The sequence below is a fragment of the Aplidium turbinatum genome, chromosome 1 (assembly GCF_918807975.1).
Source record: "Aplidium turbinatum chromosome 1, kaAplTurb1.1, whole genome shotgun sequence".
Lineage (NCBI taxonomy): Eukaryota > Metazoa > Chordata > Ascidiacea > Aplousobranchia > Polyclinidae > Aplidium > Aplidium turbinatum.
Genome location: NC_137472.1, coordinates 15,644,910 through 15,660,998, shown reverse-complemented (window position 1 = coordinate 15,660,998; position 16,089 = coordinate 15,644,910). Strand labels below are relative to the sequence as shown.

The 16,089-nt window shown below is 40.0% G+C and overlaps 1 protein-coding gene and 1 long non-coding RNA gene across 4 annotated transcripts in view; one reads left to right on the top strand and one right to left on the bottom strand.

The window, feature by feature from the left end:
* The window catches only part of LOC145768425 (ovochymase-like), a 42,260-nt gene that overhangs the window by 6,935 nt on the left and 19,236 nt on the right, over nucleotides 1–16,089 (bottom strand). For both annotated transcript variants that reach the window (XM_082579918.1, XM_082579926.1), the window contains exons 5-11: nucleotides 9,968–10,091; nucleotides 6,200–6,399; nucleotides 5,828–5,940; nucleotides 4,563–4,680; nucleotides 3,865–4,059; nucleotides 2,634–2,732; nucleotides 728–941 (exon numbers count right to left, since the gene is read on the bottom strand). In XM_082579918.1, coding sequence (XP_082436044.1) covers nucleotides 728–941; nucleotides 2,634–2,732; nucleotides 3,865–4,059; nucleotides 4,563–4,680; nucleotides 5,828–5,940; nucleotides 6,200–6,399; nucleotides 9,968–10,091 — 1,063 coding nt within the window. The remainder of the gene's footprint in view (nucleotides 1–727; nucleotides 942–2,633; nucleotides 2,733–3,864; nucleotides 4,060–4,562; nucleotides 4,681–5,827; nucleotides 5,941–6,199; nucleotides 6,400–9,967; nucleotides 10,092–16,089) is intronic.
* LOC145768451 (uncharacterized) lies at nucleotides 12,036–12,634 on the top strand. Of its 2 annotated transcripts, XR_014288940.1 has the most exons (3): nucleotides 12,036–12,192; nucleotides 12,375–12,448; nucleotides 12,549–12,634. It is a non-coding gene; the product is annotated as an uncharacterized LOC145768451 (long non-coding RNA). The 2 variants fall into 2 exon arrangements; XR_014288939.1 differs by having other exon boundaries at nucleotides 12,375–12,634.

Here is a 16,089-nt window from a genome sequence, read left to right as displayed (position 1 = left end):
CTCAAGGTTATGTTATTGCAAATTAATGGATCACGAGGTCTTCTTGCTGGAAAATGATTATTAATCGTGAAAAGATAATCAAAACTCAAAAACATCATTTCTCATGTTTTATGCCAGCCTTATATCGCATTTAAAACTTTGACAAGTGCCACCTCTCATGCTTCCTCTGCAGTAGCCTAAGATCAATTTGAACATTTAACAGGTTGTTAAATCAAGGAACTCATTTCTGTGTGTCGTTAAAGTCAGACTAAAACTCTGTAGAGGCCATTTTATAATGTCGAATGATTTTTGAAGCCAACTGACATTCTTCATCTCAATTACAGCATCTACAAGTGCAGGTCATCTAAAAAGGTCATCTACAAAGTTGTGACCCATGTTTTAATTGGCGCTTGCCAGTTGATTCTAATTCTGAGATTCGTGCTTTCGCCACACAGTTCAGTAACTTTGTCGAACCTTGCTGAATGTCACTTCACGGCCTTGCAAAAATAGATTCACTTTGTTTGTACAGCGGAGTACATCAACCAGGTTCACACGCATTAGGACGAAGTCGGAAGTGAGACTGCTTTTGTTTTCTCAAAAAAAAAACATCTCTATTTTGAGTTCAAGCAGCCAAGAGAAGTATTTTTCCTTGGCAGCTATTAAACGTTGCTATAAAAGAGCAAGTGATATGAGATAACAAAGAGTTTGAGCCACATTTTAACAAAACGCTTTATGCGTTAGAACATACCCTTTTGTGCAGTGTGTTGCAGAGATCACCCATTTTTCATTGATTAACGTTCCCCCACATATAATCGACTGAGACCCGTCTGTTGGGGACGTCTCTTGAAGGGCAGCTTGCCAGGGCAATTTTCCAAGTGTTGCTTTTACTCCACCAACAATTTTACCTTCATGGCTTGAAGACAGACCACATCCGGGATATAAAGGAGATGACGAAGTTGGTCCTACAAGATACATAATATAATCAAATACCTTTTTTGAATTGCCGCTCAAAATTTTATCAAAGCGTCTAAACTTTTATAACACCAAACCGTTTGTATGTAATGGAGCAAAACATTAACAATCATTTACAAATATGATAAAAAGGTAATCAAAGATATTTTGGAATAACCCTAGGATCAGTGAGGTAGCTACGAACGGGGATATGAGATTAGCAGTTAGCAAGTTCTTCACTTAGTGATACAGTCATCAATCTATAGCAGCGGTCCTCAACTTATTTTCTATCACGGATCGGTTTTAGAAGGTGAACAGCTTTTTGGAGCGGCAATAAGAAAAACGAAGTTTGACATCTATTTATAGACAAAAGCCAGGGATAGATATCCCTGACAAAAGCAATAAAGCAATCATAATCACTTTCTTCGTCGTATGAGCTGTTCTTCTGGACTATATGTTTGGGCAATGGGCATGATGTCATCAGCCACTCGACAGTCTCGTCATCCAGGGCCTTCAGTCCAGGCGCTCCATGTGGTGGTTGATGGATTGGGCAGTCATGGACGACATGATCTACTGTCTGGTCTGTGGCGCCACACTCGCATCCCGGTGAGGAAGCCAGGCCCCATTTGCACATGTCTGAACGAAAGCGACCGACGCCGGTTCGTAGGCGGTTAAGCCGGACCCACGCAAGTCTTGCGAGGGACATTCCCGGAGGGTGGGGATCGACGTCGGGTAGGAAATCACGGAGTCGGGAGGTGTTGTTTTGCCACTCCATGTTCCATGTGTATATTCCTGATATGATATTCCTTCATTGCCTGAAGTGGGGTGGGTAAAATCAGGGCTGTAGAGTCGGGAAAAATATACGACTCCGACTCCTCCATTTTTACCTTCTTCTTCTTCCTCTTCTTCTTTTCTTTTTCTTTGTGTGAACCCTCTTCGCCACTCCTGGGATCGAGGGGCTTTGCTTTTCACCACCCTTGGGCAATGCCGGCAAATCGGTCGAGATGTTTGGGCAGATGTCGAGCAGCCACTGAATTCATTCGTCTTCCAGTTCACGCAGACCACTCACATCATTTGACGCAGGGTAGATGGCGCAGTTGGAGATGGTGTGGTCTGCGGTTTGTTGCTCTTTACCACACTCACAGGTCGCGGATGGAGCCATCCTCCATTTGTGCCTGTTGGAGCGGAGTAGTCCGACGCCAGTTCGCAGACGGTTGAGCCACAACCAGGCCTTGCTTGGTGTTGTAAAACTCTTAATTCTCTCTTCTGATTGGTACGTCTACAATCGGAGCAAGTTCCAAACAGTATCCTCCACTAATACGTAGGCTACACTTGGATCTGTAAAAGGTTTTGTTCCTAGTTTTCTTTCAAATGCGGCGGCCCCTGTTATACTGGGTGATAAAAATGTTTCTGCGTTGTTTGACAGCGTAAGTTCTGAGAGTTTCATTCACCCTCGCATCGTAAAGTCCCTTAATCTCAATTTGGTCCCACAAAGGAACACTATAGCTTTGGCCTCTTCGAAATGTTCCGCTGAACGTTTGGGTTAAGTGAAGTGACAGTAGACGTCTCCTACCAAAACCACGTATACCCAGGTATGAAGCTCGGTGTTCTTGACGCCTTATATGTCTTCAGCTTCCAAAACCACAATCATTAAGCAGTTTAAAAAAAAAATAAAAAAATAAAAAACCAAGCCAATCTCTTGCCTGCAGTAGAAGTGGTGGCAGACGTGATTATTTCCGTTGAGAGGGTTGCTGTTGAAGTACTGCTGTCAGAAAGATATGTGCTCGGAGGAAAAGATGTGGCTGAAAATGTAAGATTAGCTCCAATTGTGTTGGTATTTCTAACATCTGTGTCAACATAAGCATTGACGAGAGAATGCAAAGTGTTTCTGTGCCTGTGTGCAGTTTTACCGTTTCGAAGATTAATCCTCCAGAACCATTTAAACATCTAACCCCAGATTGTCACCCCATCGTTACCAAATCACGAAAGGATTGCTAAAATGTAATTGTTTTTTTGTACATTGCGATAGACCACCAAAGAGGGATATGAATTCAAATAAACGCAAGCTTTATGTCTGTAAAAGTAACGTAATGAAACGATCTATCAACACGAAGACACGGTTGGCGTTTTAGAGGCTTTCTTAGAACAACAAGCATTGCTTGGTCGGCTGATACTTGACATTATATTCAAGGCGATTATGAAATTAACACAATATTTTGAAAAAAGATTGCAAACAAAAATTTTATCGTTTTTTGTTTTGTATCACGCCGGAGTTGACCTTTCCTTTACGACTCCGACTTCGTACATGCCAAGTGCCAACAATCCTCCGACTCCACAGCTCTAGAATGTCACTAGCCTCCAAAACCACAATCATTAAGCAGCAGTTAAAAAAGAAAAAAAAAGAAACCAAGCCAATCTCTTGCCTGCAGTAGAAGTTAAACATTGATGAGAGAATGCAAACGCGTAAACTTTTCAACATAACAAAATGAAATGGAAGCTCTAGTTGGAATGATTATCAATGAATTTTTTTGTCTATGACGATTTACGTTTGCATCATCAGGTAGCTTATGACATAAAGTTACGGTACGGTATATGCTGTATGTCAAAATCCGAGCTCAATTTCGTTGTCCTTTTAGTTTTGTACTTTAAAGGTCATAAAATAGGCCATTGTGTCTAGTCGATCACAAAAAACCGTCTTATGCCAGCACAAAGATTATCCAAGACGTTTTTTGAGCTGAGTCGTCTTCTAAATCTAGTAAAACGTGATTCCTAGGCTAAGCCTCATGTCAGAGAATTCTTTTCCCTACGTAAGCAATATTTAATGTTTCAAATAAAATGGGATTGAGATTAAATAGTTTCTGAATAATTAAAGCTACTCTTGACTTCACTGAAATAAAATCAAAGTTCTTTTTGATACTTGTAAAAAGAAATTACCTGTAGAGGTTGATGTAGTGGTCGTATGTGGTTCATCAACAGATGTTGAAGTGAAGCTTATGTTTACTGCAAATCCCACAAATTGAACACTGCTGTCTGATTCGAAAGTTAAGTTTACTGATTCGTAGCTTCCAGCAGGTATATAAGTCTCCATTGGTAGGTCGAAACCACAAATATTAGAACCGATTTGAACGCCTGTAATGTAAAAGCGAAGCAAGTAGGCTATGTCCCCATAAAAATTCAAGTTTTGATGATATATCAATGTTGAAATCCATAGCGTGAAATTTTATTTTTAAAAACAAATAATCTCGATTCGATGCTGAACAAAAGTGAATAATAAAACAAGTGATCCCGGGTCTGGGTTTGAAAGTAACTGGTCACTGGATGTTGCTTTTGATTGACACTAGCAAAAACAAATTTATGACAATAAAAAGTGGTGAGATCAAAATAATTTAGCCTACTGTACGTGCATGAAAGATAGGTAGGCTAATCTATAGCGCTTAATAAAAACAAACGTGTGAGCACACTAAAACCACTGTTGCAAAAAAAAAACTATTCACTCAAAAACAACTTTAAAGCTGGCCTTACAACGCAAAATATTCAGATTTTTTACTGCTGTCACATTGTTCAGTGACAGTCGGTCGCTGCATTTTTTTTTTATTAATTGGTAACTAATATTGCAGTAATAAAACTTCTACCTGTATTTCCAACAATCTTTAATATGTCATAACACCCAGACTCAATGCCAATGCGTTCCAAAAAGGTTATAGTGACGTTTGTTGTGGTAGAAGAGGGTTGCAGAATCCAAGTGCAGGTCTGAAAGTTTTTAATGTGGGCTTATTACATGCTTTTGTCTTTTAAACTTTTCTTTTTGTCATAAACAGCTTTAACCATAAGTCATTTGTTTTTAGCCCAATAAACAGTCTTGTATAATCTGATAAAGATAGCTTTGTGTTTGATATGTAGGCCTTAGCCGACACAATTCTTAACTCACCATTTAACTGATTTTCCTTTCGTTTGTTTAACTCACTGTTTTTCAATTCACATTAGCCTACTCTACTGCACGGTTTTGCATCGTTTGTTTGCTGTATTGCATGGATTTGGACAAGGTAAGTAGAATATCAAGATGAAGATTTCAGGTAGAATACCGTACAATTGGAAATTTGTGTTTTATAAACAACCAACACTTTTTTCTCGAACAAACGGTCATCTTTAGAAAGCAATAAGTAGCCTAGCCCATATGAAACATAGAAACTATGCCAATACACGAGTCTCCTACAAGTCAGCAGTGGTGAACTGAGCAAGCAACAACTGAGCAAGTGACTACTGGGGTAGCAACCTTTCAGAAAGTGGCTGAAGTTGGTAAATGATGAAACTGAGTAAGTAACAACTGAGCAAGTCATAACTTGGCATGTCACAAGTCGGCACATTCAGTTTGGCAAAAATCTAAAAACATTGTTTTCGTGTTACCAAAGCAGTCAGATGCAATATGCTGCAGTGTTTGCAGTTATGGACGCTTTTGGCTCATGCCGCTTGAGCACATTACTGGAGGCACCTTGTTGTGCATTGGGTAAAGCTAACTGCTTGCAGTTTGAGCACTTTGGTAAGGTTGGCGGTAGTAGCCTACCATTTTTAGGGCTTAGGTTCCACAAATGGGAAAACGTCACACGAAGGTATATATCTTCGTGGCCATACCCACACTTTACTGCACTGACAAGGCCGGAAGGCCGAAACTGGCCACTGTCTGCAGTTAGTGTCAAAGACAGCAGCAAGCTTTACAAAAATTGCATTGAATTTTTACAATTTTTAAGAACAGTAATCAGGATATTGCAACTGTTTACAGAAAATTAATAACCTATAGGCCTACTGCTATACATGAAATTTTTGTCGACGAGTCCAAGCTCAGCGAAATACGTTTTATGATTGAAACAAATTAACCCATCAAGGTAGAAAGATAGCTCACCATTGCAGGTGCGTACAATTGCGTCTCACTGTCAACAGGTAATCGTAACGTCTGATTAGATGTAATCGTAGTTCCACAAGCAGTTTGTGGAAGCGAAAAAAATGGGTCAGCATCTGTGAAATCAAGATCATTAAACACAAAGTTTCAGAAAAGGAAACAACTTTTGACATTTAAACATAGCTCCAACTTTTTCTAAATTACAACAGTTTGTTGAAACGCCGAGTTATAAGTTAAGCTCCTTATCACATAATTTCTTTTGTAAAGGTTTCATAAATATAGCCTACGCTTTTGGTATTTTGGCATGTTGAAACAGCAATAGATGAAGTACTATAGCCTAAGTAGGCCTATTTGCCTTTTCGTGATCATTTGTACCTGAATTCCGCTGCATTTCATTCTCAATCCAAGAAACGTATTCGCTTACTCTAGTGTAAACCCCGGGGTAATTTGGTTCAGCACAACCAATTCCAAAACTGGTGATCCCCTCCAATTGGAAAGGTAAAGTTGAATTCAATTGGCATACAAGGGGTCCTCCGCTATCACCCTGGCAAGTGTCTACCCCTCCGCTTTCAAATCTGAGTACGAAAACTTTCAGTAGCACAATAGCAAAAGTTTATATCAATCGAATCGATCGATTGGATGCTTTAATTTGCAAGAGAATGTGCTATAGTGTTATAGTCTAGTAAGTTGTCGCAACCGTGTCAAATTTTAAACTGCTTATTCTATTTTGGTCTCAAGCACGTTATAACGTTTGCATTTTGTCACTTCTGCCTTTTTCTAGACCTCTGCTATGTTTGGTATGTGTTGTTTAAGTATGATAGTCAGGAAGCAAAATAAGCAGAACAAGTTTTTTTTCAGTGACCTACAGCTGTGGTCCCAGAAAGAGAGTTAGGTGTGAGCGCTTGTCCGGCGTAGTCGGTAGGCACTTTAACAAGCAGATTTCTAATAAACCACGAACCAATCAGAAGCTACGCTGTTCATGACGTCTTCCAGGTTGCGTCTAGAACAGTGGTTCCCAACCTTTTTTGGTGTCGGGGCCGAATTTCAAACTTCAGAGTGCGTATGGAGCCGCATGAAAACACTCAAGTAATTATAACGAAAATTTTAAAGCATGAAAGCATGTACCAACGAGTAGCAACACTAACAAGAAAAATAACACAAACAAATCAATTTAATGTCCAACTTGGCATTGGCTTTGAGCTTTAACAAGTTTGTCAAAGCGAGGCGCAATTGCAAAGAATGCAGTGCAGTAGCTGCTTAAGGTGGTCATCAGTCAACCGATTGCGATATTTATTTTTGATTCTGATCATTTGCTGAAGTGCTTCACATACGTAAGTTGATCTAAATACAGAGGCGTTTTTCTGGGCATTGGTTTTCAAGTTGGGATACTTTCCCTCTGTAACTCGACTCCAAAATTCAAGTAGGTCTTCACTTTGAAATAATTGTTTGAGCTCGATATCTGACTGCATGTCTAGCAACTCCAATTGTAAATTATCAGGAGCAGTGGCCACATTAACTGCAATAGGATTTGATTTATAATTTCACATTGCATGTCGTACCCCCTGCTTTGGTGTTTCGTACCCCCAACGGGTACACGTATCCCTGGTGTAAGATGTAAAATGAAAAGTTCACTGACAGTGCAACCTCTACGACACAACGACTATGCAGTTTATAAACAATTTTGACTTCGAAAATAATTTTGACAAGTCAAAAAATAATCGCCTTAATTATTATAAAGATTTTTTTTAATTTTTTGTGGGATTTTCAGGGGTCAATGAGAGCCGCAAGAAGGCTAGCTTGGAGCCGCATGCGGCTCTAAGAGCCGCGGTTGGGAATCACTGGTCTAGAAAGAATAAAAGAAAAACGCAAATCCTAGCTAAATTAAATCAATGCTTTGCCATCGATTGACTTGGCGCATTGGGTTAGGGCGGTGGTAGTCATAACATTAACGTGGGTTTGATTCCCACCTCTGCTATAGCTCTTTTTCTTCTGTAATTACCAAACAAAGTTCAAAGCAATAATTACATGTAATTCTCTGGCTGAATGCTGGAATGGTCACAATTGGACAGATAACGTAGCATCTCATTGGTTCGTGGTTGGATTGGACAGAAGTCCATGGATTGGATATATGCATGTTAAAGTGCCTTCCGGCGTAGTCAGAAGGAGCAGGTGTTGCCCAGAATTTTAGTTGATATAAAAGTTTTTTTTATAATTTGTGTTACTTATTGTCTCTTCTTTTATGCAGACTATTTTTGTTTTTTCATTACCCAGATTAAGAAATCGCATGTCATAAGAGGAGAGAAGAAACTTAAAAAACAATTGTAACTTACTGTAGCCTAGTACAATTTGGATAGAAAACGTTTATGGTTAAAAATATTTGAGACCGTTTGGGAAAAAGTCGCATTATGGCATTTTGAGAAACCGATTTTAAAGTTTTCAAATTTATTCTAAAATATTTACACATTAAAAGATTTTACGGAGGGTAGCCTATATGTTGGTTTGTCAGAGGTTTTGGTGGACCCGGCTGTAATATTGGAAACGTGCCTTTAAAATTTTAATTTATTTGAGAACTTGCCTTTTAAGTTTGTACCTTGTGTTTCGCATTTTGCCTTACTTGTTTTCCACGACCTCTTGATTGGCCGCTGTTAAATACGCTTTCCTGACAGCGATGCGGCATTCTCCAACTCGAACCAGCTCAGTGGCCGAGTGGTTTCGCCTTCGGCTCTGGTGCTGGTAGATCTGAGATCGATTTCAGATCGGGTCAAACCGAAGACTTTAAAGGGGTATTAAAGGAAAAACCTGACTTGGCGATTTTCCACGTTCTTTGTGTTTAACATGCTACCATAAAACAATTTTCAATAAAATTTTGCCCCATTGCGGTCTGACCACCATTGTGCGCGTGCTTTTGTCAGAGCTTTCAAAACGAGATTGGCCTGAGCAACGAAGCGTGCGACTGTAAAGAACGTCATAAAGTCTACGTCATAAAGTCTACCAATCAACCGATCACGCAATAATTGTTACTGCGGGCGATTTGACTGTAGGCTATGTATGTATTTACATCAAAACAGCACATTTTAACATCAAAACAGCAGACAGTTTGCTCAAAACATCAGATTGGTAACGTGGTTTTTGTTATTGCTGGACTTTATGACGTATTCTTGAGCTGTGTTTGCACGTTTTGGTCATTTTGAAAAAAATGAAAATAAATGAAACACTGGACTTTGGGCCTTGCCAGCGCCATTGAAAACAAATTTTTTTGGGTAATTGTTTTGTTTTTGAAAATGTTTGTTTTTGGTAATTGTTTTTGAAATGTATTCTTGAATGTTCAGTTTACTCATTTTAATGCTTAATTCCGGTTTGAAATTTTCCTTTAGTATGCCTTTAAAAACGGTACCGACTGTGTTCTATCCTGCATAGCGCAGTGAGAATGAGTCGGATAATAATGTGATAACATCGTAAACCTGATACAAATTAAAAATAAGCCCTGTCGCTAAAAGACCTTAGCTGTTGTAGAGCGACAATAAATAAAACCATAACATTATTATTATTATTCTCCAACTCGAGTTCAACTAGTTGTCAAAGTCAATCGTTTTAGTGCCGCAGCTATGTGGGCGTTTACGTTGCCAGTTTATGTTGAAGTCTGAGTATATGTTTGAGATTCAAATAAAGTTATCTGCTTGTCTATGAAAGTTCGTCCGAAATAGTTAGACGTCAAGGATTGCGCGAAACATTACAGTTTTTCTGGTGGTTACCCTGCCCACATCAACTTTTTCCCAAAAACGTTTCAACTTTGGCAAAAATGGGCTGCCTTATTTTGGTCAAAATCGAATAAAATACAACTTGAAACTCTGACAGATCATTCTTTATGCTTTTCTGACTACAAATGTACACTTAACTAAATTTCGCCAAAATATGACTTCAATTTTTGCCGCAACCGACTTCAATTGCCTTAAAAACTATACGGCCTACATATTCCCTAATTTTCACTATCAAACAAAAGTTTTAATATTATGTCGAAAAAAATTATCACACTCATAAGCTTCAGTGGTTCATAATTTGCACCATGTCCATTAGCCTATGCTGTTCTTTTGAAAAAAGCTGCCCACGTAGTAAGCTCATATCGTCATATCATATGACACTTACCCTGCACAGACTTGCGCTGAGGAAATGTTGAAGGAAGAACCTCTGTTGTACCAAGTTTCACAATCCGCATTTGAGATAATAGGAACTGAAGCCTCGCGAAGGGTAAACCGAGATTCAGTAGCAACTGCAAAAAGGGGAATATGATAAAAATCGTAGCCAAAACTTGATATTTTAGCTATTTTTAAAATATTCTTATAGGCTTGAAAAGGGCTGTATGACTAGCCGTAAATGTTGGCTTATTGTTTTTTTTTTTTGAGTTTTTTATAATGTTAAATGTAGTGTTGTTGTTGAGTTATGTCTGTTTATGATTTAAAAATGTTACCTCTCCAGAGTCTCCACCCAAATTGTAATTTTAAACCAATTTATCAAAAATATAATTAACCTAAAATCAGGATTAGCTTGAACGCTGAGGTTTACTTACACATCTTGAGACGACTGAGGCACCCAGGACGTAATTACGAATGATGTAAAAACAAAACTTTTTGAATTATAGTTTTGAAAAAACTACATTCCCTAACAATGACGACAAGCATAATAGTTCGTTTGACACTTGAATAATATCATAAATAATTTTGTTTACATAATGATTTATAGCAACAGTAACAGATAATAAACAACAAATTAATAGAATTAAACAGCAAAATTTATAATATAGCCTACTAAAAAAACAAGCAAACAGAATAAATTTAAAAGCTCTAGGTCCACGTTTTTACATGTCTTCTGAAGTTATAAGCTACAATACGTTGTCAGGTCAGTCATTTGTCAAATTCCAGCATTTATCGACCACAACCGGAAGCCACGTTAATATGAAGAAATTCAGCTATTGCCACTGAAACCTCGAATTAATCAAAACATGTTATAAGAGGTTACTGTCCAATTGTGATCCTTCTACCACTCAGCCAGGGAGTTAATTCTTGCTTTGAGCTTTATTTGGTAGTTACAGATGAAAGGCCTTTGACCGAGTTTAAACACGAAAAGTTGATGCAATGTTTGACTGACATGGGTTTAAATGGAAAAGATCTGCGACTGATAGCTAATATACTGTATATTGGACGCAAAAGGCGTTTGTGCAGATGGAAGATGGTTTATCTGGTGCAATGGACATAAAACGTGGAGTTCACCAGGGATGTACAGTGTACACCATACTATCTCCATGTCTATTCAACCTGTATACTGAAACGATTTTCAGACAGATTGATGGAATGGAGGGTATTAACATAGGAGGTATAAATATATCCAACCTACGGCATGCAGACGATACTGTTTTATTGGCGGAATCAGCAGAAGCTCTCCAAACAATAATAGAAAAAGTGAACAATATTGGAAAGGAATATAACATGAAAATCAACACAAACAAGACGAAAACGATGATTATTACAAGAAAAAAAAATGTACCAAGTATTGATGGAATGCTGGTCGATCAAGTCAAAAATTTACCTATCTGGGACACACAATAACTGAAAATGGCAGATGCGATACGGAAATATTGAGACGAATAGAAATAGCAAGAAACAACTTCGTAAAAATGAAAAAGCATTAACAACACGCAAAATTAACATCAACACTCGATAACGAATTATGAAATGCTATATATGGACTACGTTACTTTACAATGCAGAAACCATCACAAATGGTTAAACGACTTGAGGCATTTGAAATGTGGATTTATAGAAGAATGTTTAAAATTTCATGGAAGGATAAAATCACAAACAAAGATGTACTATCCAGAATACAAACCAACATGGAAATTCTACAAACAATTAAATCAAGAAAATTGAAATATTTTGGCCACATGATTCGCAATAATTCTATTCAAAGACAACTGTTACGTCGTATTTGTCCGCCTCCTTTTCTATGTTTAAAAACTAAATTCGGATTCCCTAAGTAGCACCTGGCAACCCCTGCTGTCTCACCTCGAGGTGTGATCGTTACGTCATAATTACATTTGCGCCTTTGCGTTCGTTACTACGTTTCTTTGTGCTTTGAGTTTTGTTAAGTGGCAGTAGGCTACATGTAAAGGTCAGCTTAACGTTTACAGCAACTATAGTTAGCGACTGGTAGTTAATTCTAGCTATTTAACGGTGCTGCTGTTTTTTAGTTGAATAAGAGTTAGCCTACTGCGTTAATGTACTGTGTGGTTGAAGCATAGTTGAACTCTGTGCAGCAATTTCATCTGTCGTTGCCGTTGGCCTATGTGGCCAAATCAGTGATTATCACAGTTCACGGTAAGCTTAACATCCTACTGCAACCTTTGTGATAGGCTAGGCCAATGTGAATTTTAGTGTCAATGGTTAAGTGTAATAAGTACCCCGTCTTATTTCCCGATGTTTAAATCAAGTACGGGACTCACCTATGATGTGAAATTTATAGCATAATATTTTTTACTGTTTACTGTTTATATGTTCAGTTTCGATCTACAACGGTAGAATTTTCAATTGTTGGGTTTCTCCCTGTGCTGTTCCGTGCGCCACAAAATAGTCGGTAAGAATTCATTAGGCCTATAATTCGTCATCTGTAATTCCGCATTAGGCCTAATTCGTAAGTTTTGTTTGCTAATCGTTGTTTTGCTGTGTTGTCACAGAAACCTTCTTCTTCGTTTGACCTTCTGCTTGTTCGTTGTCGTCGCTGTCGTTGTCGTCGACAGTTGAATACATTACCGTCACTCTGTGTGCGTGTTCGTACGTTACATAGAAGCGTTTCGACTATTGTGGACAGTCCTCGGAGTTGCAGCACTCAAGTTCCGAAGGTTTGCCGTAAGCTTAATTGTTTCTACATTTGTTTATTTATGATGAGCGTCCAAGGCAGTAGTCCACTCGAGGATGCGTCTGCAGCCAAGCAAGCTGAGTTCGATGGGGCCACAAAAAATTTGCAGCAGTCCTATCTGCATGGAGAGCAGCTAATGCTTCATCCTAGTACTAAGTTGGAGGTATTCCGCTCCTACTGTTCCGATGTGAACCGAAAATATCAGGAAGTTGTCAATCTGATTGGAGATGATAGGGAAACCGAACGCTCCCTAATGGAAAAAAATAAGGTCGAGTTTGACACTCGTTGCAAGGAGTGGTTGGAAAGAACTGCCAACTTGCCGGGGCCATCTACGTCCTGCAAGAAGTCTAGCTCCTCGCATCGTTCCGTGAGCCTACGCTCTGGAAGCACCCGCTCAACGGCTAGCTCAAGGCAACGTGAAGTACTGATCCAACTGAAGCTGGCTCAGCAGGAAAAGCTTCATATTCAAGAGGAAGCTCGGATAGAAGCAGAGAGGAAGAAAGAAGAAGCTCGGGTAGAAGCTGAGAGGAAGAAAGAAGAAGCTCGGATAGAAGCTGAGAGGAAGAAAGAAGAAGCTCGGATAGAAGCTGAGAGGAAGAGCAGACAAGCTGACCACAAAATTGAAATGTTACAACTGGAATTGCAATCTCGGGCAGAGGCGATGAGTGACGCTGATCCATCTTACGTTACTGTCGATGAAACTGGATTCACGTCACCTGGTCTACCAAACAGCAAGGCGAATGTTTCCCCTCGTTTGACAAAGAGACCCTCTGTGCAATTTCAAGAGACATCTTCTCCTGTCCTTTCATCTCCTTATGGCATTCATGATGCTAAAGCTAACAAGCCTAATTCTACGGTCCCTGCAGCACACTGGACTCCTGAAGCAAATATTAGTTCGCCAAGTTTGGCTTGGCAACCGAAAACAATTAAACGTGACTCGTATGGACCAGATTACCAACCTATGTCCCATGTCGGTGAACAACCAGGGTGCTCCTATCAGCAGCCCCAACAACCAAGTAGACATTTCTCTTATAGTGACGAACGTTTCTTACCACGACCAGAAATACTTTCATTTAAGGGTGACCCCTTAACTTACCAAAATTTTGTTCGGACGTTTGACACACAGATCGTCCCGCTGGTACATAACGATCAAAGGAAGTTGGTCTATTTGTTACAACATTGTCATAGTGACGTAAAGCGTTCAATAGAACATCTTGTGAAGAAACCCGATGGCTATGAGCTGGCAAGGAAGAAGTTGTACTTGGAGTATGGCCAACCTCATATCATCGCAAATGCAGCAGAGCAAAAACTGAAGAGGATGCCAAAGGTTGGGCATAACGATCCTCAAGGTTTAAAGGATCTAGCCAATGCCATGGACGTGTGTCTCTCAACCCTGGATGACATTAATGAGTTTGCTGGACTGAACTCTCTGGACACAATGATGGTAATGATTGAGAAGTTGCCATTCCGTATGCAAGAGGCATGGGCAGAGAGATCGGTTATGGTTCTGCACAACACAAGTCGTGAAGCAGGATTCAGAGATCTTGCAGAATTTGTTGGCATGCGAGCAGAGATCCAGAACTCCCTCTATGGAAGTAGGATTCATAAGGCGAAGGAAACTCACCAGACCCTGGCAAAGAAACCCAGTCGGAAGGATCGAGTATCAGCATTTAACACGGACGTTCCTCCGATCAAGGGTGTATCAAAACCATCTTTCAGTAATGCTTGTCTATGTTGTAAACGCAAGTCGCACAAGCTTGTTGATTGTGACGAGTTTAAAAACATGATGTACAAACAGCGTAGACAACTGGTTTACGATGCACACTTATGTTATAAGTGTCTGACTAGCACAAAGCATCAAACTCGCGACTGTAAAGTTGACGGCACATGTACCATTGAAGGGTGCAAGAGACGTTTCCATCATACTTTGCTCCACAACCCTAATCCACCTAATTCATCTCAGCCACGCAGTGATGAAGAACAAAGGGGAGTTCTTTCTTGTTCAGTGACGGAACCGCGGCCGCAAGATAAAGACGTGGGTGTCTGCAAGGCCTACCTGTGCATTGTGCCAGTAAAGGTTAGATACAATGGCAATGAAGTTTTGACTTACGCGTTCCTCGATCAAGGTTCTACAGCAACCTTTTGCGCTAACAGATTAATAGACGTTTTGAATATCACTGGGGATAAAAGAGAGATCTCACTACAGACTCTTTCTAACACGTCTAAAATATATGATGGAATATCTGTAAGCTTGTCTGTGTCCTCCCTAGATGACAGACGAAAGTTTGAGCTGTCTGGAGTCCTGTCAATTGATGAAATTCCTACAACTCCAAATGCCATTCCAAGTCAAGAGGAACTGTCTGGACTACCCCATCTAGGTGATCTGGAATTTCCCTGTGTGAAGGGTGGAAGTGTGACTCTGTTGATCGGTGTCGACAATCCAGAAGTGTTTTGCATTCAGCGTTCACGGAAGGGATCACGCGATCAGCCAATCGCTATAAAAACCCCGTTGGGTTGGTCCTTGCTGGGCCCATCTCTGTCACCAACTTCCTCTTCTTCTTATCAAGTTAACTTTGCTCAATCAAGAGACATTGCCATCGAGCAACAAATCGAGTGTTTGTGGAAAACGGACTTTGGTGATGAAAAATCAATACTTGACATGCCCAACTCACGTGAAGATAGAATGGCATATGACATGATGACAAAATCAGTCAAGCAGATTGATGGAAAATATCAACTCCCGTTACCTTGGAGACCCTGTTCCTTGACTCTACCAGATAACCGCCAGATGGCTCATCGTCGTTTACTTAGCCTGCGAAGACGTTTGACAAGAGACGAGCAGCTGTGTAAAAAATATGTTGACGTAATAGAAACTTATCTTTCGAAGGGGTATGCGCGAGAGATTCCAACAGAGGAAATCCAAACAGTAAATACCACATGGTATCTGCCGCACCACCCGGTTTTACACCCTCGGAAGCCTGACAAGTTACGAGTGGTGTTCGACTGCGCTGCAAAACATCATGGCATTTCACTCAATGACGCCTTAATGCAAGGTCCTGACCTGGTAAACAATCTTGTGGGTGTGTTAATGCGTTTTCGGAAGGAAAGAATCGCCTTGGTTGCTGATATCGAGGCCATGTTCCATCAAATTAAGGTGGAGCCTCGAGACAGCGATGCACTACGATTCCTCTGGTGGCCTGGAGGAGATATGGACAAACAACCGGTCCCACACCAAATGTTAGTTCACCTGTTCGGAGCAACATCCTCCCCCAGCTGTGCTGGATTCTGCTGGAGACAGGCGGCGCAGGACTTTGGTAGCCTTCTTTGTCCAGGCATTCCAGACATCGTCAAAAATAACT